Here is a 23979-nt window from a genome sequence, read left to right as displayed (position 1 = left end):
AATATTGCCTTCACCCACATCTTCACTTCTTCTAGGACCTCAGGAGAGAGGGCAGCTTTCATCCATTGACGGAAGTTAGAGACGAGAGACTCTGAGGAATGGTCCATCTGTGGCTGATCCATCTGCCTTGGGACAGCCTCTGCCTCCATCTTCCTTTGTATGACCGCTTTTGCCCCTCTCAACAATTTGTTGGTGTAGCACTCTCCTCCGTTCTTCTGCACCATCCCCTCCACCTTCTCCAGCAGCCCTGATGTGGTATCTGTTCCCACATCTCCCCAGCAGAGCCTTGAGCCCATCTGGAGCTGTCTGGAGGTACAACTGCCTCTCCATACTTCCTTGTGACATACTCACTGTACAGCTTGCAGATGTCCTTGTATGTGGATCCACATGTCCATGGGATGCGCTGAACCAATACTCCACCATCCAGCACATACTGGACTTTTTTTCAGAAATGTAATTTTTCTGACTTTTATTCTGACTTTTATTTGGAAATGTTTTCTTCAGACTTTTATTCAGATTTCTTTTTTTGGGACTTTTATTCAGATTTTTTTTTGACATTTTTAACCCAGCCCCTCCTCACCTCTGACCCCAAGAAGCATAAATTCCCCTAGCCAATCCCCCTGTTCTCTGCTTCGATAGTGCTGTGTTTCTGTTTCTGTTTTTTGCTGCTCTCTGCTTAAGTTTCTTCATGTTGCTTGTGTGGTCTGTCCCGAATCCTAGCAGTGTCTGTCTGTGTTAAATTAGATCAGTTGGTGAATATAAGACTAGCAGCAGAGCTTCAGCAGAACTAATCCTTAAAAAAAAGAGGATCTAAAAGTTATGAGGTCACCATAAGCACTCTGCTAGACACAGAGGGGGAAATAAGTATTCAAACATACATTGTTTTAAAACATTATAAATCTACATATTTCCTATAATTATTCACATGAAATTTAGACCAAACATTGGTATTAACAAACAAAAAACTACACAACTGAAATGGCTCTCCACAGTCTAGTGAAAAGGTCCGCATGTCAAGAATTGACTCAACCTGACTCATTGTGTGGTGAACACCGCAGCCATGTTTATATCGCTAGGCGTTCCCAGGAATATTCCACATAAACAGGAATTCTGTGGATCATGTTTTGATGGATTGTTAGGAAGGTTGAGACTGGGTCAGAGTGATATAAAGTGAATGACTCAGAGTCAGTGTACTGTCAATGCACACTGGGGAGGTTCCTCCTCCAGGCTCTAGGACACATTCTTGGCACACTTGCGCTGTTCTCAGGATGTGGTGAACCAACACCACGCACACACGCACAGAGGAATTGCTATAACACCAATCCACAGACAAGAAGATACCATTTTCATAATTTACTCAATGATATATACAATAGATTGCATAAGGAGTCATGCATTTGACAGTACCAGTTAATGTCCCACTTTACAATAATCCACAAATATACAAATAATATTTCAGTTCAAGTTAATGACAGTATCACCGTTTTTGTGTGCCCATCAAATATTGCAATATTCATTGTTTAATCTTAAACATACCGGTACTTAAAACTGACCACTCAGTCAATATGCTTTTCTCTGTAACTGCACCTGGGCCAGATTTAGAGACCACGGTTAGTGGGGCACCAGTCCAGTTAGACTAACCAGGGGTCGGGTAACTTGGTGCCATAGCAACCGGGAACTTAGTCTCTTGGGGAGAAGTTGAGAAACATCTAAAAAACGATGTATAAACAGCAGTGGTCAGCAGAGCAGAACAACATGGACATAGGATAGAGCCATGTATGGGAACCAATGTCAATTGTAAGTTACGATGGACAGATGTAAAGCTATTCTCTCTCTGTGAACAAGTATATAAGCTGTAACTTCCATCAGTACATTGCTCGGTCGCTCACTACACCACAGAGCATGCTGCCTTGGAAACATCTGTACAGAGAATGTAACCCAGATCTGCATAATACAATGATTACGATTCAACCTTCTCTCTGAGTGATCAATGTTATTCCCGGCGGAGTTTTCCCTGACCACATGACTTGACTAAACATAAATACAGTAGAACCTGACCATGACAAACAATGGGCCTTTTTTTCCTGGTCAGGTGACATAAGTCCACCCATAAGTCCTTGAAGACCAGAATCAGAATGAGTAAGACAACGAAGCTGAGAAGCTCATTGGCTACTGGCGTATGTCCATGTCCAATCACCGTCCTTCACCTGCCCTGTCTCTGTTCCAACATGTCGACCGTCACATAGGCTGTGAGCGGGGTCGGGGTCGTCTTGCTGAGCTGCTTCGTCTCCAACAGAAGCTCGCTCTCCTCCGTGACGCCCTGCATAACCTGACTCCCCAACCCAAAACCCAAGCCCACAGGAAGTTCCACCGGGCTCTGGTTCTTGTAGGGGTTGATGGGACAGCTCTCGAAGGTCTGGATGACTGAGGAGACAGTGGTCATCTCCGCAGGGGGGGCTAGATGCTCGTCAGGGTGCCCCAGTCCAGGGGGGTTCCCTGGGCCTACGCCTGAGTCCATGCTCCCCTCTCTGGGATCATGCTCATTGGAGGTCCAGCTACAGAAGCTGGGGATTCGCTCCTCTCTCTGGTTGTTGATTGGCTCCTGGTCCTGTGTTTCCTGGTCCTCTGTGGTCGTTGGAGTGATGTCACCCATCATGGCGTCCACCTCCCAGGGGTAGACCCTGTCACAGAAGCTCTCTCGTTGCGGGGGGTGGTTGAAGGGCTGGATCTGGGGGGTGACATGATCACACACGTTTCCAAAAGGGAATGGTAAAGACAGTAGGAATGATGGAAACTGCAGCCTGTTGGGCCACCCTGAAGGAAGGTTCATTATTCACTAGGTTCTGGGTACTAGGAATAAAGTTGTAAATAAACTGAACTGTAAATAAACTGTAGACATTTTAGAGAATTACAGGAATACATTACTCTTCTTCAAACTATGGTGAATTGGTGGTGTAAGGGTTTGTAGTCCATATCTACATTGAATAGGACAGATGTTAAGCATTTTAAGGTGAGATTGTGTGATTATACCTTGTAGGGTATACCTTGTATATACTCTGAGAGGACCAGAGGGAATAGAAGAGTGAATAGAAAAGTAAATAGAACAGTGAATGGTGCAGTAAATAGAAGTGTACATAGAACAGTGAATAGAACAGTGAATAGAACAGGTGTATAGTATGTTAAGGTGAAGGGATGCGAGGTTTTGTGGTATGATGTTATTGTTGTTTACCATGTGACCAGTCTGAGAAGACCAGTGAGCCAGGGAACTTTGACCAGGGTCAGGCACCATCTTCTCCATAAACATTCTCCACCTACCAATCACATTATAATGAATAATCATTAATAATAATAACTACAAATAAGCGCAAAAAGCTTTACAGAACAGCCTGAACACATGACACACACACACACAATAGGTCTGAAACCAGACTGTCAACAGTTGGTCAAACCACAGGGCTAACCTGAAGCATACTGTGCTGGCTATTTCTCGTTTCCAGCACTGTTTCAGCTATGGTATATATATATATATATATATGGTATATATACATGTAACCAGAACAGCTCAGTACAGCCCATCACAGCGCAGTATGGCCCAGTACGGCTCAGTACAGCCCCGTTACGGCTCAGCTTGGCTCAGTGCAGCCCTGAACAGCCCAGTACAGCTCAGTACGGCTCAGCTCAGTTCAGACCTGCGGGGTGAATTAGGGTTTAAAGGTGAATCCACCATTTTGAGGACCTACTGAATAACACAGAAGAGTCCCGTGAAGAGGATGATGAAGATGCTGAGGCCTCCAAAGACCCCCAGCAGGAGGATGAAGGGGCGATCTAGGGGGTGAAAGAAATATACTGTATATACATAATAAACAAATAATTTTGTGCAATCTATAATATGTAAACAAAGGCTTTTATTTATCTTGAGCAGAATATAACTATTAATGTGTTCAATCAGCAGATGTTGTTGGAACACGAGTTTGAAATGCAGGTCAGAACAGATGCACTGAATGAATATACCATACTATATAGCATAGTAATACACTGAATCAATGTATAGGATAGTAATATATTGGATCAACATGCTATAGGATAGTAATATACTAGATCAACTTACAATAGGATAGTAGCATACTGGATCAACGTACTATAGGATAGTAACATACTGTATCAACGTACTATACATGGAGAGTAAAACTATAGCCCCTTTCACACATACAAGCCTTCCCAGTAGATTCCATGCAATTTCCAGGGTCGGCGTATGTCTGAACGTGACTGATGTAAAGCGATCAACTTCTCCAGAATTGATTTAATTGAGTCGTCACTTACAAGCGAGTTCGTTTAATCTCAACGAGACGTCCTTGATATAACTTCTAAGATAAAATGATCCAATCATATATTCGGCACCACTACTGAACTGTTCTTTAAGAGAATATTTATTCGAGCACATCAGCAAACAATAGCATCAGCAAGCAATAGCATCAGCAAACAATAGCATTTCATTCCATGGAAAGGGGTCTTATCTAGCTTCACCTCCTCAGGCCAGTATCAGCTGGTTAACTGCAGAAGCTTCACCGGACAAGAGCCCCGTTTCGCCTTGGTGCATAGTCTTTATACATGTTCCTTAACATTTAGGGATGGGCTGTCCCTCTGGTAGGTTTTATGGTAAGCGTCTGTTTTATATCGGTATGTGGCTTTCGACTCCTTTCGGTGTCCGTGCGAGTGTGTTATCTTCTTCTTCTGACCCCCCGGTCGTTTGTCATGGTGAGAGTGTTCGGACAGCCTAGTCTTGCGCGACGTTAGATACACACACATTCTAATGTTTTTTAAGGAACCAGTAAGCATATGCACACAGTTATGTTTTTAGGATGCACAGATATTTTGATAGTTATTTTGGGTGTATTCTACGTACGTTCTAAAGCACTAATTGGCCAGTTATTTAATCTTCAAACACATTCCCTCCTGACCAGGTCTGTAGGTCCTATGTCCTTATCAGGATCACTTGTGTAAACATCACTGTTGCCAGGCCCACAGACTCCCATGACTTGGGATTCGATTAACAAGTTAAAATACAGTATAGAAGAATAGACTTATCATTAATCATTAGTTATGATAGTATAAAATGAGTATAGGAAAATAGAATATCATAACAGCAGGTACAAAATGGTTGTTAGTACATAGGTAAAAATAAGCAATCTACAGCCGGTTTGAACCACAACACTTTCTCCCAGTCAGGAGCCCCTTCCCCCCATGTCGCTCAAAAGCAGAACCTCTCTTTTATGGTTCTGTGAGACTTCAACTGACCTCAGTCACATATTATTTAAATGAACACACAGTACTTGATTTATCACTTCTAGTTATTTTAATACAAATCCCTAACACTGACCAGGGAAATCCGCCCAGGCAATTACCCGGGTGGAGACCATGTATAATTCCATGCAATTTACCGGGTCACTCACTGTATGCCTGAACGGAAGCCTGAACATTGCCTGGTCTGTCTCCTTTCACAGCTGTCCTGCATCGTGCAACCAGCAGGGCAGAGCGCATAAGAACTGCCCCAGACTCTGAATGTCGCTACTGCTAAATATAATTCCACAACTGGACACTACTTCATTTCCAATCATAGTGGAGGTAGGATATATGGCAGATATGGCAGTCTCATCGGCTCCACAGTTCTTTGGTGGAAAGGCATTTTCAGCAAAGTTAAAACACGAAAATCTGTGCTCACTACCTTTTCCATAAACTAAACTATTTCAATGCTGCTACTGTTTGCGAAGTTACAAGTTCCTTACATCCCACCATTTTTTTTCAAAGGATGCAAAGTTCTATACGTTCATAGCCTATGGAGACGTTTTAGTTGATCCCAAAGTCTGTTCAAACCCAGGCAGCGAGACCAGTAAAAAAACACAACTAGATCTTCTATAATTCTAACTGGATAGTACTTCTTTTCCAATCATAGTTAGTTAGATTACTTATTTAGCTAGCTTACTTTTACGTATCAAATGTACATTTTGTGATATAGACGCAGTGCACACCGTCTCCTCTCAGCTGTCCTGCATCGCACAGTTAGAGCCTCTGTGTCTCTACTCACTGTGGGAACGCCTCCTGCATGACCTCACCAGAAGCTCAATATCATTGCATCAGCCCTCATTGGCTGGCCCAGATGACGCTTATGTCAGGAGGGGAGGGACCCTCCTCCTTTATAAGGCATAGACAGAGCGTCAGTCGCCCACTAAACTTCTCCGCAGACGGCTGAACCGCCAAGTTAGCCTGTCTGGGGAAGACCAACTCCTGTGTGGGCCAGCTGAAACGCTGCTGTCACAGAACTAACGCGGTGGCGTCTTCAGCCATACCTGGACCGAGCTGGGCGGACCTAGTTCCTTCAAGCCCTGACACCGGTTTCCTGGTGCTGGATGACCAGGGAGATGAAAGCCCTACCGCTGCTCGGTACATCCCAGAGAGAGATGCGTACAACGATGAGGGAGAGTCGCCCAACTCGGACCTCATCTTGTCAATCGATGATGAGGAGGAATCCCACTTCCCCATCGGTAGGCGCGGGGCTGCAAAGCTCCCTACTCCGGACGGAGGTAACCAACCCTCCGCCCGTCTCCTCTGGACCTTGACATGCAAGACATGTGCAAGCAAGCGGCTAACAGGCTGAATATCCCATGGCCCGTCGCCCAAACTGAAACTGCTTTGACGGGAAGAGACTGCAGATGGCGGCCAAGACGGGTAAACAAATGATGCCGTTCTTCCCGGAGCTACTCGACGAGATACCGTCAACGTGGAAAGAACGGCCATTCAACGAGAAACACCCCGTAGTTGGGGGTTCTCAGCTGGACTGTGAGGGGATGGACTCCTTCGGCCTTCGCCACATTCCGTCGATCGAGCCCATGGTAGCAAGCCATCTGCACCCGAAGGCTTCCATGTCTTCATCCCGTCCATGTCCGCCAAATCAGACTGCTTCCAGTCAAGCCTTACCGATAAGTGCTACAAAGCAGTGGCTCTGTCAGAGAGGGCTCTCAATGCCTCTGCCCTTCTGTCAGCCTACCAGGCTGAGCTGGAGGAGGATATGACTTCCAACACAGATTTCCATTCTCAGGGAGAAAGGAGCTAGAAGAATTGTGCCTCTCAAGGAGAACCACAGCGGGTTCTACTCAAGGTATTTTCTGGTCCCAAAGAAAGAGGGGGGCATTAGAGCTATTCTAGACATCCACGCTCTGAATCAGCACCAAAAATACAGGTTCGGGTTGTTGACATACTCCTCCCGTTGCGTTTTATAGGTTATAGTAGGGGCCTCCATCCTCCCGCGGGCTTACATGCGCACTCTATTAGAGGTCTAGAGACCTTGTGGGCTCTCTTTAAAGGGGTTTCTATTCAGGAGGTGTGTGCGACGGCACACACATTTGCTAGATTTTATAGGTTGGATGTCACGACACCAACTCTAGCACATTCAGCACATTCAGTCCTCAGTTTGGGTTCCTCTTAGGACGTGGCTCCTAGTGTGTGAGGGTCCATTGGGGACAGTTGTTGTTTTGCAGGCATGTCTGGCAATACGGGAGTGAGTATTTTCCCACAGTGAGACACGAAACGAATACTATGAAAGAGAACTTTAGGCTATTTAGTATAATCATTACTCATAGTAGTATGAGTGAGTATCTCACCAGTTCACCCTTCTTGCTACAGAAGCGAGGAAGAGGTGTACTTGAATGACGACTGATGCTCTGTCTACGCCTTATAAAGGAGGAGGGTCCCTCCCCTCCTGACATAAGTGTCATCTGGGCCAGCCAATGAGGGCTGGCTCAATGATATTGAGCTTCTGATGAGGTCACACAGCAGGCGTTCCCATAGTGAGACACTCACTCAACCTCCTCAGAGAGCCGGGATTATGTAAACAACCTAAATACTTACTGTATCTGTTTGTTGTGAAGACAGTGATGCTGCTATTAGTTGACCCAGTAACAGCGGTGGCCATGACATGAACTCTGTATTTCCTGCCTGGTTGGAGATGTTCTAAGATGACCAGCTTCCTGCTGTTAACAGTTACATCTGAGAGGAGAGAAAGGCAATCATGTTTTAATTGATGTTTTATTTCTACAGGGGATATCTTTTTTCTTTTTTTTCAGATTTTATCCCTTTTTCACCCAATTTGGTAGCCAATTGAACCCAACCTAGCATCCAATTATCCCCTGCCTATTGCGTAGGATCCGCCGCACGACCCCGTGGCCGGCAGCCCCAGAGGAGATCGCCAGGCAGACTAGCTGACTGGCTCCTCGAGCCCAGCACCGTTATTCCGGCACCCCGGGGGGCGGTGTTGCGCGACGGATCCTTGTCCGGAACTATTCCTATACCGCCCTCGGGAGCGGCCGCTCAATATGCCGCTCCCTGTGTGTGCCTCGGCCATATCCGGATCTGGCGAGCTGGGATTCGATCCCAGTCCCCGGTGGGCAGCTTGCACTAGTGGTTAGTGCTTAGACCGCTACACCACCGCGGGGCTCTACAGGGGATATCTTACTGAGACCGGACACCCTTACTGAGCCCTGTAGGAACAAGGTATAGTATCTGGCTATCTCAGTTTCTATCTGGCCATTCTCACATAAACAGACAAACAAACAATCAACAGTTTATAAGGAGACATACTCATCTCAGGCTCTGTCTCTATCTGGTAGAACACCGTGTAGTTGACCACCGCTCCGCTACAGTAAGTCTGTGGCACCGCAGTCCAGTTGACCCAGGCGCTCCGGTCCTCAGCTTCCACATGGACAGAGGAGATGTTCCCTGGAGCTGGCACACAGGAAGAGGAACCGTTACACAACAGGATCTGAACATGAAAGGTGCCGGCTTCCCAGGCACAGATTATGCCTACTCCTTGGCCTGGACTGAAAAGCTATTTCAATAAAGATCTAGTCCAGGGCTGAACAGCCCAGAAGATCACCGGCGCCCCCTCCCCTCTTTGGAAGAGCTGTACAACACACGCTGTCTCAGGAAGGCCTCCAAGATCTCCAGGGACCCAACCCACCCTGGGTACGAACACTTTACCCGGCTGCCCTCGAAAAGGCGGTACAGGACCTTGGCCGCGAGGACAAACAGACTGAAGAACAGCTTCTACCCCAGGGCCATCCAGGCCCTGAACACAGCAAAGACCTAGGTTCTGGGCCCTGGACAGTCTGGACGGATTGATGGCAGCTGCTGGACTGAAAAAATCAGGTGTAGTGCTGAGGCACAAATATGTACATTTCAAGCCTGCAAACTGCGACACTTTAAATGAATGTGCAATAACACTATGTGCAATATGACAACCGTAGTCGTCTATCTGTACAGTATAGTATAGTGGATAGTGTACATAGCCTTTATTTATGTAAACCAGCTCCTTCCCATTTTGTGTTTTTTTTCCTTTTTTTCTTTTCTTTCCTAACACTAGGAGCCACCCCTCCTAAATTCCGTTGTTTGGTACCTGTACTATAGCAATGACAATAAAGACCATTCATTCATTCAGGCACTTAATCTGTGTCTGGGAAACTGGCTCTAGACACATGAATAAAAGTTAGAGGAAAATTTGTTCTGTACCTCTTTCTTTGGAACAGATGCATGTAACATGTTCCTGTCCAGTCTTGTCATTGTTCAAAGGAGTTACTGTTATAGTGTACTGCTTAAAAGGCTGCAGGCCTGAGAGAGAGAGAGAGAGAGAGAGAGAGAGAGAGAGAGAGAGAGAGAGAGAGAGAGAGAGAGAGAGAGAGAGAGAGAGAGAGAGAGAGACAGTGAGAGGAAGAGAGAGAGAGAGAGAAGGAGAGAGATAATAGCTGTTTGGAAACATCCCAATGTTCTGTAGGTCTCTAAGTGCAAACTGTGGATAAGAATAACAGGCTGAGTGGTGAGTGGCTGTAGAGAAACCCAGTCTAGCACCATTAGTTGTTAAAAGTCTCCCAACCACAATGACAAACTAAAAGAATGCAGCAGTGGGCAGTTCAATCTCAAACAGCTGGCACTGATTGACTATGGCATATGAAAAAACATATTGTTCTCAGTTTACAGCATGTCAGATAGTTAAGCCAACACATCAATATAACACAGAATAATCCTGTATCTAGCTTTCCACCCAGCCACCCGCCCACCATCCTTCCATCCATCCACCTATCCATCCCTCCATCCATCCACTGACCCATCCATGCATTAATCCATCCATCCATCTTTCCTTCCTTTTCATCTCAACCCACTCACCAGTCAGTGAGATGTGAGTGTCTGGTGTCTGTGTCCAGGTGTAAGTGGTTCCATCTGTGGTCCAGTCTACCATGTAGCTATGGACCAGCTGTTCAGGGAGGGTAGAGCCAGGGGCAGGGACAGGGGGAAGGCCAGGGGCAGGAGCAGCCCAGCTGACCTGGATGACACCATCATGGGCCGAGGTGTGGACCTGTCTGACCTGAGGGAGAGCTACAGAACACACACACACACACGCACACGACAACTGTTACAGCATGGTCGTATCTACATCAATGTTACAGTACATCATAATGAAAAGCAGAAGAACAATTAACATTATAATCGACTAACAATAATAACTGTATAATGTAAAAATAATACTGTATTGTAATTTGTAAACAAAGAGATGCCCAAAGCCACCTCAGCATTACGCTTGAGGACTAAAGCACAGGACACAAAAATATCAGATTGTACATGTTGTCATGGTGTGTACTAACGTATTTTGCTACATGTTAACAATGAGGTACAGGCAACTGAACACTCATAGGAGGACCTACTCGCTCCGACGGCTGGTACGTAGGTAGAATCTTCTGGAAACGTGATGTCATGGCTGTAGGCAGCCAGGGTGATTCTGTGTGCCTCCTTGTCCAAGGTAACCCTAATGTTATCTCTAGTTGTGTTGAAATGTTTGACAGGTATGGGGTTGTTGTCAGTCATCACTCTGACTCTGTAACCATCCACAGCCTTGCATGCCGGTGAGATGCCCTGCACAGAGAGAGGTCGAGGACAGAGCAGAACAGTACAGCACAACCATTCAGTATTATCCCAAACTCCTTTCAGAAATCAGTGGGTCTGTTTGGAGTTATATTTGGTCATCGTTTTGGGAATGGAAATGTCTTGTAATGTTGTACTGCTTTGATTGTAACCTATACAGGATAGGAGGAAATTACATGTGGTTGACATTGACCCTTGTGTTGTGATGAGGGTAGCCCTGCCTGCCTGTTACTTCTAGGCCCAGATATAGCCATTGAACTAGGAGGATGTCCTCTTGGTATAACACTTCAGTCTGTGGCATCCATGAGCGAGGTCCCAGGTTCAAACCCCCAGCCGTTACATATAGGCCCCTTTTCAATTGTTCTCAAGAGTTCTCAAAACTCGTCTTGCCCTCCTGTGTGTGTCACCTTACCTCCCACATCAGGTGTACCCTCCTCCCGGTGATGTCAGAAACTTCTATCTTCCTCCACAGGTTCAACGGTATAGAGCTTACTGTTCAGAGAAACCAGGGGTAAAAAACCATCTTAGCACTAGTTCAAAACCATCTTAGCACTAGTTCATTGTAGTCTATGATCCAAAAGACGATAGTGTTTTAGCCTGTTTCTATCATACAGAGATTATAAAAAATGTAAATGTTTCCCATTTAGTCTACTATACTTCATGCTACCAGACTCAGACCTCTACCAGACTCACAGCTCTACCAGACTCGCACCTCTACCAGACTCGCACCTCTACCAGACTCACACCTCTACCAGACTCACACGCACACCTCTACCAGACTCACACCTCTACCACTCACACCTCTACCACTCACACCTCTACCACTCACACCTCTACCACACTCACACCTCTACCAGACTCACACCTCTACCAGACTCACACCTCTACCACTCACACCTCTACCAGACTCACACCTCTACCACTCAGACCTCTACCACACTCACACCTCTACCACACTTACATTTACATTTTTGGCATTTGGCACTTATTTGGCACTTATTCCAAAGCGACTTACAATCAATACATTTGAATACTAAGCATGTGAATCAGCAATCCACCATTCGTTGCAGGAAGAGTAATCTAGCTCGGGCCCGGGGCCACTGATAGAAGGAAAAACCTTCTCCCTATCGCCTTCTACTAAAACCTTTTTATTTTATTTTTTTTATTTTTTTTATTTTTTACTGGAGAAACTGAGAAACAGTACAAGGGGGGCAATAGAAGTTCTTAGGGACACAGTAGAGGGGAAAGCGGGTGTCTTTAGGAGACGTAGTGGTAAGGGTCAGAAGATGTCTCAGGAGGAGCAGTTAAGATGTAACCTGAAGAGATGGGTCTTCAGTCTACGACGGAAGATGGGTAGTGACTCTGCCGTTCTGACAGCCGTGGGGAGCTCATTCCACCAGCGGGGAGCCAGTGTTATCCGTAACACTCACACCTCTACCAGACTCACACCTCTACCACTCACACCTCTACCACACTCACACCTCTACCAGACTCACACCTCTACCACTCACACCTCTACCACTCACACCTCTACCACTCACACCTCTACCACTCACACCTCTACCACTCACACCTCTACCACTCACACCTCTACCACACTCACACCTCTACCAGACTCACACCTCTACCACTCACACCTCTACCACTCACACCTCTACCACTCACACCTCTACCACTCACACCTCTACCACTCACACCTCTACCACACTCACACCTCTACCACACTCACACCTCTACCAGACTCACACCACGTCACACACGTCTACCACACTCACACCTCTACCAGACTCACACCTCTACCAGACTCACACCTCTACCACTCACACCTCTACCACTCACACCTCTACCACTCACACCTCTACCACTCACACCTCTACCACACTCACACCTCTACCAGACTCACACCTCTACCAGACTCACACCTCTACCACTCAGACCTCTACCAGACTCACACCTCTACCACTCAGACCTCTACCAGACTCACACCACGTCACACACGTCTACCAGACTCACACCTCTACCAGACTCACACCTCTACCACTCAGACCTCTACCAGACTCACACCAGCCTCAACCAGACTCAGCCCCTAGCAAGAGACTAGCTTCCATCATTAACTATTCATAATCACTTTATGCTGGTTCCTCTGTTTCCTTTTCCTCCCACAGCTCTATCAACAGGCAGCCGTAATTGTTTTCAGGAAGTCATCACATGATATATCAAGTCAATACAGGAGAACACGTAGTACCATTCAACAGTAATACTATAACTGAAAACAGGCTATTGTACAGTTAGCTGTCTCAAGCAAGACCATGTACAATATATGAAATAATATATATAGAAATGAAGAAACCTTCAGAAACTTTCAGAACCTTTTCTTTAAAGAATGTATGATCAGGAAATGTGTAAAGGTGGTGATTGGTTCACAACGTTGCTCTAGACAGACTAGATTTCACCAGCCCTGTGTGTCAACTAAAGTCACAGACCGTCTCCTACCCGTACGACAAGTATCAATACTCATGTGATTTAAGGGATAGTGTGTAAACAGGATGCCAACCTTGTTTCTCACACCTCATATCCAATCAGTTGAGGTGAAGAGGCTTGTAGAGAAAAACACATTTCTAAAATATTATTCAGGGTCAGGAAGGTTTCCAACCTCTCCAGAGCCAGAAAGTCAATCCATCCAGCCATCCATCCATAAATCCATCTACCCATCCATCCATCCATCCATCAACTCATCCATATTTTTGATTGAACAGTGTCTTACCATTAAGTGAGGAGAGGGCTGTCTCTCCACTGGTCCATTCGCTCCAGGGGGCGTGGCCTAACGCACAGCGCACCGACACTGTGTGGTTGGTGCAGGGCTCCACCTCCCCTGTGGTCAGAGAGCCCAGGATGGCGTTCACATTCATGGACGTGTTGATCACATGCTACAGGAAGTGAATAAACAGAAGAGAAAACAGAGACATCAGTGACACACACACTTGTCACTATAAATAGCTCAGCTCAAACTTCTTTTTAGATACATGCTTTTTCAGGGAACTAAGATGGCTTCGTTTTGTATTGTTTTTCTGAGAAAACAGAGCTATGCTGACACAGAAGGAAAATAAACAAAGTCTTACACTGGACTCTGGACTCTGCACTATTAAAGCTTTACTGTCCAATGTCATGACAACTGGACATTTGTTCTGCTCTAGGAAACAGAACTATGACACTGCGCAGAGCAACAGACAGAGATCTTACCATTTAGATAAATGGTCAATTATAAAGCTGCATACTGTACCTGGGCATATTTGACTTGACAGTTTATTGACCAGCCTATATAACGCTCTCCTTCAGGTCTGCTCCATTCAACCCTCAGACGGTTGAACAGTGGAACCACCTTCACCCTCTCAGGATGGTCGACCTTCACTGTGAAAGCATCATCCCCAATGTTACGGATAAGATGGCCATTTCTTAGAAGTAACATACAAGTACATTCACAAGACATACAGGTGCATCTCAAATTTGTATTATATTCTAGAATTTAATTCAAAAAGTGAAACTTTCATATATTCTAGATTCATTACACAAAGTGAAATATTTCAAGCCTTTTTTGATTTAATGTTGATGATTACGGCTTACAGCTGATGAAAATCCAAAATCTAGTACCACAAAAAATATTAGAATATTACATATGACCAATCAAAAAAAGGATTTATAATACAGAAATGACGACCTTCTGAAAAGTATGTTTATTTATGTGTTGCGTCTCTCCATTTTGTCCTGCATTCAATGTTCCTCTATATTTCCTACTCATACCGTCACATAGGCTATATTCCAATATCCACATTAGTGTACCACATAGAATAAAGAAAAGTATTGGTATAGTGGTATAAAAGTATTGGGATAGTGGTATGCTGGTGAGGACATTGGAACACAGGCAGTTTTAACGTGTTTCTGCTCCGCAGTGTCTCGTAGGAACAGCAGCCGGCACACTCTGTCTGTTTCTATTCCTCGCTCTCTCTTTCTTCCTCCCTCTCTCTCTCTCTTCCTTTCTCTCCCCCTCTCTCTCTTTCTTCCACTCTCTTTCTTCCTCCCTCCCTCTCTCTCTCTTCCTTTCTCCCCCCCCCTCTCTCACTGTCTCTCTCTCTCTCTCTCTCTCTCTCTCTCTCTCTCTCTCAACTTTATCTCCCCCTTTCCTCTCTATCTGTGTGTATGTGTATGTGTCCACAGGGTGCTGGATGAAATCCTAGAGAAGCTGGTCCAACTCATACAGGAAGATACACGCGCACGCGCAAACACACACACGCTCTCTATGCATTTTGATTACGTACTTGTTTGCCATGGATCCAGTGGTTGTGTGACTGAGTCGACCTCCCAGGCAGTGGTCGTAGCTCTCACAGTGATGTGTTGAATACGGGACAAGATGGGCATGTCCGTGAATGTACACGACCTTCTCCTAGAAGTGCATGTATCGCCCTCCCAATTTCCACCGCCATTAACTTTCTCCCTACATAGAGACAGACAGGTAACAACCCCTACACAGAGACAGACAGGTGACAACCCCTACACAGAGACAGACAGGTAACAACCCCTACACAGAGACAGACAGGTAACAACCACTACACAGACACAGACAGGTAACAACCCCTACACAGACACAGACAGGTGACAACCCCTACACAGAGACAGACAGGTAACAACCCCTACACAGAGACAGACAGGTAACAACCCCTACACAGAGACAGACAGGTAACAACCCCTACACAGACACAGACAGGTAACAACCCCTACACAGAGACAGACAGGTAACAACCCCTACACAGAGACAGACAGGTAACAACCCCTACACAGAGACAGACAGGTAACAACCCCTACACAGAGACAGACAGGTAACAACCCCTACACAGAGACAGACAGGTAACAACCCCTACACAGAGACAGACAGGTAACAACCCCTACACAGAGACAGACAGGTAACAACCCCTACACAGAGACAGACAGGTAACAACCCCTACACAGAGACAGACAGGTAACAATCCCTACACAGACACAGACAGGTAACAACCCCTACACAGACACAGACAGGTAACAACCCCTACACAGACACAGACAGGTAACAACCCCTACACAGACACAGACAGGTAACAACCCCTACATAGAGACAGACAGGTAACAACCCCTACACAGAGACAGACAGGTAACAACCCCTACACAGAGACAGACAGGTAACAACCCCTACACAGAGACAGACAGGTAACAACCCCTACACAGAGACAGACAGGTAACAACCCCTACACAGAGACGACAGGTAACAATCCCTACACAGACACAGACAGGTAACAACCCCTACACAGACACAGACAGGTAACAACCCCTACACAGACACAGACAGGTAACAACCCCTACACAGACACAGACAGGTAACAACCCCTACACAGAGACAGACAGGTAACAACCCCTACACAGAGACAGACAGGTAACAACCCCTACACAGACACAGACAGGTAACAACCCCTACACAGAGACAGACAGGTAACAACCCCTACACAGACACAGACAGGTAACAACCCCTACACAGAGACAGACAGGTAACAACCCCTACACAGAGACAGACAGGTAACAACCCCTACACAGACACAGACAGGTAACAACCACTACACAGACACAGACAGGTAACAACCCCTACACAGAGACAGACAGGTAACAACCCCTACACAGAGACAGACAGGTAACAACCCCTACACAGACACAGACAGGTAACAACCCCTACACAGAGACAGACAGGTAACAACCCCTACACAGAGACAGACAGGTAACAACCCCTACACAGAGACAGACAGGTAACAACCCCTACACAGAGACAGACAGGTAACAACCCCTACACAGAGACAGACAGGTAACAACCACTACACAGAGACAGACAGGTAACAACCCCTACACAGAGACAGACAGGTAACAACCCCTACACAGAGACAGACAGGTAACAACCCCTACACAGAGACAGACAGGTAACAACCCCTACACAGACACAGACAGGTAACAACCCCTACACAGACACAGACAGGTAACAACCCCTACACAGAGACAGACAGGTAACAACCACTACACAGACACAGACAGGTAACAACCCCTACACAGAGACAGACAGGTAACAACCCCTACACAGACACAGACAGGTGACAACCCCTACACAGACACAGACAGGTAACAACCCCTACACAGAGACAGACAGGTAACAATCCCTACACAGACACAGACAGGTAACAACCCCTACACAGAGACAGACAGGTAACAACCCCTACACAGACACAGACAGGTAACAACCCCTACACAGACACAGACAGGTAACAACCCCTACACAGAGACAGACAGGTAACAACCCCTACACAGACACAGACAGGTAACAACCCCTACACAGACACAGACAGGTAACAACCCCTACACAGAGACAGACAGGTAACAACCCCTACACAGAGACAGACAGGTAACAACCCCTACACAGACACAGACAGGTAACAACCCCTACACAGACACAGACAGGTAACAACCCCTACACAGAGACAGACAGGTAACAACCCCTACACAGACACAGACAGGTAACAACCCCTACACAGACACAGACAGGTAACAACCCCTACACAGAGACAGACAGGTAACAACCCCTACACAGAGACAGACAGGTAACAACCCCTACACAGACACAGACAGGTAACAACCCCTACACAGACACAGACAGGTAACAACCCCTACACAGAGACAGACAGGTAACAACCCCTACACAGAGACAGACAGGTAACAACCCCTACACAGACACAGACAGGTAACAACCCCTACACAGACACAGACAGGTAACAACCCCTACACAGAGACAGACAGGTAACAACCCCTACACAGAGACAGACAGGTAACAACCCCTACACAGACACAGACAGGTAACAACCCCTACACAGACACAGACAGGTAACAACCCCTACACAGAGACAGACAGGTAACAACCCCTACACAGAGACAGACAGGTAACAACCCCTACATAGAGACCGACAGGTAACAACCCCTACACAGAGACAGACAGGTAACAACCCCTACACAGAGACAGACAGGTAACAACCCCTACACAGACACAGACAGGTAACAACCCCTACACAGACACAGACAGGTAACAACCCCTACACAGACACAGACAGGTAACAACCCCTACACAGACACAGACAGGTAACAACCACTACACAGAGACAGACAGGTAACAACCCCTACACAGACACAGACAGGTAACAACCCCTACACAGACACAGACAGGTAACAACCCCTACACAGAGACAGACAGGTAACAACCACTACACAGACACAGACAGGTAACAACCCCTACACAGAGACAGACAGGTAACAACCCCTACACAGACACAGACAGGTGACAACCCCTACACAGACACAGACAGGTAACAACCCCTACACAGACACAGACAGGTAACAACCACTACACAGAGACAGACAGGTAACAACCCCTACACAGAGACAGACAGGTAACAACCCCTACACAGACACAGACAGGTAACAACCCCTACACAGAGACAGACAGGTAACAACCCCTACACAGAGACAGACAGGTAACAACCCCTACACAGAGACAGACAGGTAACAACCCCTACACAGAGACAGACAGGTAACAATCCCTACACAGACACAGACAGGTAACAACCCCTACACAGAGACAGACAGGTAACAACCCCTACACAGAGACAGACAGGTAACAACCCCTACACAGACACAGACAGGTAACAACCCCTACACAGACACAGACAGGTAACAACCCCTACACAGAGACAGACAGGTAACAACCCCTACACAGACACAGACAGGTAACAATCCCTACACAGACACAGACAGGTAACAACCCCTACACAGACACAGACAGGTAACAACCCCTACACAGAGACAGACAGGTAACAACCCCTACACAGACACAGACAGGTAACAACCCCTACACAGACACAGACAGGTAACAACCCCTACACAGAGACAGACAGGTAACAACCCCTACACAGAGACAGACAGGTAACAACCCCTACACAGACACAGACAGGTAACAACCCCTACACAGACACAGACAGGTAACAACCCCTACACAGAGACAGACAGGTAACAACCCCTACACAGAGACAGACAGGTAACAACCCCTACATAGAGACCGACAGGTAACAACCCCTACACAGAGACAGACAGGTAACAACCCCTACACAGAGACAGACAGGTAACAACCCCTACACAGAGACAGACAGGTAACAACCCCTACACAGACACAGACAGGTAACAACCCCTACACAGACACAGACAGGTAACAACCCCTACACAGACACAGACAGGTAACAACCCCTACACAGACACAGACAGGTAACAACCACTACACAGAGACAGACAGGTAACAACCCCTACACAGACACAGACAGGTAACAACCCCTACACAGACACAGACAGGTAACAACCCCTAGACAGAGACAGACAGGTAACAACCACTACACAGACACAGACAGGTAACAACCCCTACACAGAGACAGACAGGTAACAACCCCTACACAGACACAGACAGGTGACAACCCCTACACAGACACAGACAGGTAACAACCCCTACACAGACACAGACAGGTAACAACCCCTACACAGAGACAGACAGGTAACAACCCCTACACAGAGACAGACAGGTAACAACCCCTACACAGAGACAGACAGGTAACAACCCCTACACAGACACAGACAGGTAACAACCCCTACACAGAGACAGACAGGTAACAACCCCTACACAGACACAGACAGGTAACAACCCCTACACAGAGACAGACAGGTAACAACCCCTACACAGAGACAGACAGGTAACAACCCCTACACAGAGACAGACAGGTAACAACCCCTACACAGAGACAGACAGGTAACAACCCCTACACAGACACAGACAGGTAACAACCCCTACACAGACACAGACAGGTAACAACCCCTACACAGACACAGACAGGTAACAACCCCTACACAGACACAGACAGGTAACAACCACTACACAGAGACAGACAGGTAACAACCCCTACACAGACACAGACAGGTAACAACCCCTACACAGACACAGACAGGTAACAACCCCTACACAGAGACAGACAGGTAACAACCACTACACAGACACAGACAGGTAACAACCCCTACACAGAGACAGACAGGTAACAACCCCTACACAGACACAGACAGGTAACAACCCCTACACAGAGACAGACAGGTAACAACCCCTACACAGAGACAGACAGGTAACAACCCCTACACAGAGACAGACAGGTAACAACCCCTACACAGAGACAGACAGGTAACAACCACTACACAGACACAGACAGGTAACAACCACTACACAGAGACAGACAGGTAACAACCCCTACACAGAGACAGACAGGTAACAACCCCTACACAGAGACAGACAGGTAACAACCCCTACACAGAGACAGACAGGTAACAACCCCTACACAGAGACAGACAGGTAACAACCCCTACACAGAGACAGACAGGTAACAACCCCTACACAGACACAGACAGGTAACAACCCCTACACAGACACAGACAGGTAACAACCCCTACAAAGAGACAGACAGGTAACAACCCCTACACAGAGACAGACAGGTAACAACCCCTACACAGAGACAGACAGGTAACAACCCCTACACAGAGACCGACAGGTAACAACCCCTACACAGAGACAGACAGGTAACAACCCCTACACAGAGACAGACAGGTAACAACCCCTACACAGAGACAGACAGGTAACAACCCCTACACAGAGACAGACAGGTAACAACCCCTACACAGAGACCGACAGGTAACAACCCCTACACAGAGACAGACAGGTAACAACCCCTACACAGAGACCGACAGGTAACAACCCCTACACAGAGACAGACAGGTAACAACCACTACACAGACACAGACAGGTGACAACCCCTACACAGAGACAGACAGGTAACAACCCCTACACAGAGACAGACAGGTAACAACCCCTACACAGACACAGACAGGTAACAACCCCTACACAGAGACAGACAGGTAACAACCCCTACACAGAGACCGACAGGTAACAACCCCTACACAGAGACAGACAGGTAACAACCCCTACACAGAGACAGACAGGTAACAACCCCTACACAGAGACAGACAGGTAACAACCCCTACACAGACACAGACAGGTAACAACCCCTACACAGACACAGACAGGTAACAACCCCTACACAGAGACAGACAGGTAACAACCCCTACACAGACACAGACAGGTAACAACCCCTACAAAGAGACAGACAGGTAACAACCCCTACACAGAGACCGACAGGTAACAACCCCTACACAGAGACAGACAGGTAACAATCCCTGCAACACCTGTGGTGTGACCCTGAAGACCTGTGTTAGCACTGAGCACTTAGGCTTGAGCTCAGAGGGCTAGCACAGTTGTGTGGTGTACAGAAGGTCACAGGGACATGCAGCTGTTGGTCATTCAGAATGTGACAGAGAGGAATGTTGAGGCCAAAGTGGATATAGTAACAGGAAGCTTGGAAAAGCATGTGCTGTATATCAGGGGAGGCTGGTGGAGGTAGATATCAGAGGATGGGCTCATGGAATTAAATGAGGAATGGTATCTAAGACTTCCTCATTCCATTCATTACAATGAGCCTGTCCTCCGATTTCTACCTCCACCAGCCTCCCCTGTTGTATATACACACGGTCAAAACTCACCATTTCCTATAGACTGTGTATTTTACTTTCAATGAGGAATCATTCATGTTGTCCTCCCAGTGACATGTAAAATTACTTGATGGTGATGTAGACATGACACATGATATGTTACTGGGTCTCTCTGATGAAAAAGAAAAGAAAAAGAAAAATATGATAAGTCTCAAAAAAAGATTAATTCAAATGGATGGATTTAACAATGAATGATGATGAGTCCTTGGATGACGTGCAAAAACAACAACAAAAGAAAGAGTCAGTGACTGAGTGAGAGAGAGAGAGAGAGAGAGAGAGAGAGAGAGAGAGAGAGAGAGAGAGAGAGAGAGAGAGAGAGAGAGAGAGAGAGAGAGAGAGAAGCTTAAAGATTATAAGCGATCCTCCATATTGTACTAACGGTATGTTTTGATGATGGTCCCACCCAGAACCTGCTCAAAAACCAGGCTGTGGCATTGGACCGTTGCCCTGTGCAGGGAGAAGTTCCCCAGGGCCACAGCAGAGAAGGTGGAGTTGATGACCTCATAAAGGCTCTCATCCACCCTCTGGTTGTTCAGGGTCCAGTAGATCTGGCCGTGGTTGTGAGGGTGATCTTCACCACTGCACGTGTTCCTGAACACAATGTGGATGTGGGAGCCCAGCTCGATGTAGGGGTCTTTGGGGATAACTTCACATGTACATCCTTCACGCTGTCCTGTTGTTGGAACAATTAAACATAACGGAAACTCTGAACTCTGACAAACATCTTAAAGCACCTAACTGTAAGGGTTATGGACAACTCTAATTTGAAATATGAAATCCCAAATGATTTCATAATACATGTACATCTATCATCATTACCAATAGGGTATCAAAGATCTTTAATGGGCCATAACAAGCGCTTCGGTTCCTATAATCACAGAATGAACCTACTACAAGTGAAGACTTCAGGTCTATCTGTTACAAGGTTTGCTTTGATCCTTAGAGCAAGACAGCCTTACCTTTAGAGAGTGCTAATAACACTAGCAGCATCAACAGGACTGGAGTGGAATACATCTTTCTCTGACTCTATAGGCAAACACACAGAAACACAAATGCATTATAGCAGTTAAGAATTGAGAATTTTTATTTCAAAATATATTTTAAACATCGACCAGAAAATCGACAAAAAAAATGTTAGCGTGTCAAGTTCATGGTAGACGTGAATCTATAGAATTTCATCGCGCACAGCACCACCCCGAATGTATTTTATGTGCGCAAGAATTACGCACTGCCGGAAGACACACTAGTATAACCACTGCGGTAGTTCAACATCAAATACCACAAAACTAACGTTTAACCTATGAGTATATATTATTTAAAATACCGAAAAAACACTCAGAAGGTCGAGAAACAACAAAATAAACTAGTGCAGTATTCTCCCTCACATCCCGCTCGTAAGGCAACTGTACTTACCGTGTCCCGTGAAATGTCGACGTATACATGTGTACCTCTCTCCTTCACTTGGTTAAACTTACAGTACCAACAATACGGTAAGATCCCGGTGAACAGGACTAAACAACACGACAACGACAGAGAGCTAGGATACACAATATATTGCTCAACAACGGTAACGGTCAGAGGGGAAGTGAAGAAACTTGGTTGGTTAACTGACGAATGGCAGGGTACGGCTGACAGCGGGACACCCTGTAATAAACCAGTCAGTAGTAGTGGTGCATTTTTGAGTAAGTAGTAGTCTTCTGAATCAATAATGGTGGTGTATTTTAGAGTAGTGTTCTGAGTCAGTAGTGGTGATGTATTTACACATCTCTGAACCAGGATATTGTTAAATGTATGTTGATCGGAGTAGTGAGAATAGTTAGATGGATGGTTGTGTCTAAGGCAGACAACATGACAAACACAAACAACTCAGAACTACAAACTAATGCACTGAACAGGGATTTATTAAACGTTTTTTTCTTTCTGAATGAACACGAACACGTTATCCAGTATTTAAAACAAGTAAATAAAAGATATTTATGTAGCCGGCACCAAAAATACATCTGTCACAAACGTAAGCATTACAACCACAGCATTACACATCTCTGAACCAGGATATTGTTAAATGTATGTTGATCGGAGTAGTGAGAATAGTTAGATGGATGGTTGTGTCTAAGGCAGACAACATGACAAACACAAACAACTCAGAACTACAAACTAATGCACTGAACAGGGATTTATTAAACGTTTTTTTCTTTCTGAATAAACACAAACACGTTATCCAGTATTTAAAACAAGTAAATAAAAGATATTTATGTAGCCGGCACCAAAAATACATCT

At 46.1% G+C, this 23979-nt stretch overlaps 1 protein-coding gene across 1 annotated transcript; it reads right to left on the bottom strand.

Moving 5' to 3' along the window:
* Nucleotides 1-1338: 1338 nt before the first annotated feature.
* LOC308156238 (interleukin-31 receptor subunit alpha-like) lies at nt 1339-22716 on the bottom strand (the record flags this gene model as incomplete). Its single annotated transcript, XM_080529587.1, has 15 exons — nt 1339-2728; nt 3230-3311; nt 3741-3825; nt 7903-8040; nt 8632-8775; nt 9559-9657; nt 10210-10419; nt 10746-10953; nt 11375-11454; nt 13727-13889; nt 14243-14370; nt 15276-15451; nt 21694-21814; nt 22082-22336; nt 22662-22716. The coding sequence occupies 15 exons, from the start codon at nt 22714-22716 to the stop codon at nt 2204-2206; spliced, it is 2469 nt and encodes an 822-aa protein (XP_080385713.1). The 3' UTR covers nt 1339-2203.
* Nucleotides 22717-23979: the final 1263 nt, after the last annotated feature.

Source organism: Nansenia antarctica, assembly GCF_963989245.1.
Source record: "Nansenia antarctica genome assembly, chromosome: 4".
Lineage (NCBI taxonomy): Eukaryota > Metazoa > Chordata > Actinopteri > Argentiniformes > Microstomatidae > Nansenia > Nansenia antarctica.
This window is presented reverse-complemented; position numbering and strand designations above follow the sequence as displayed.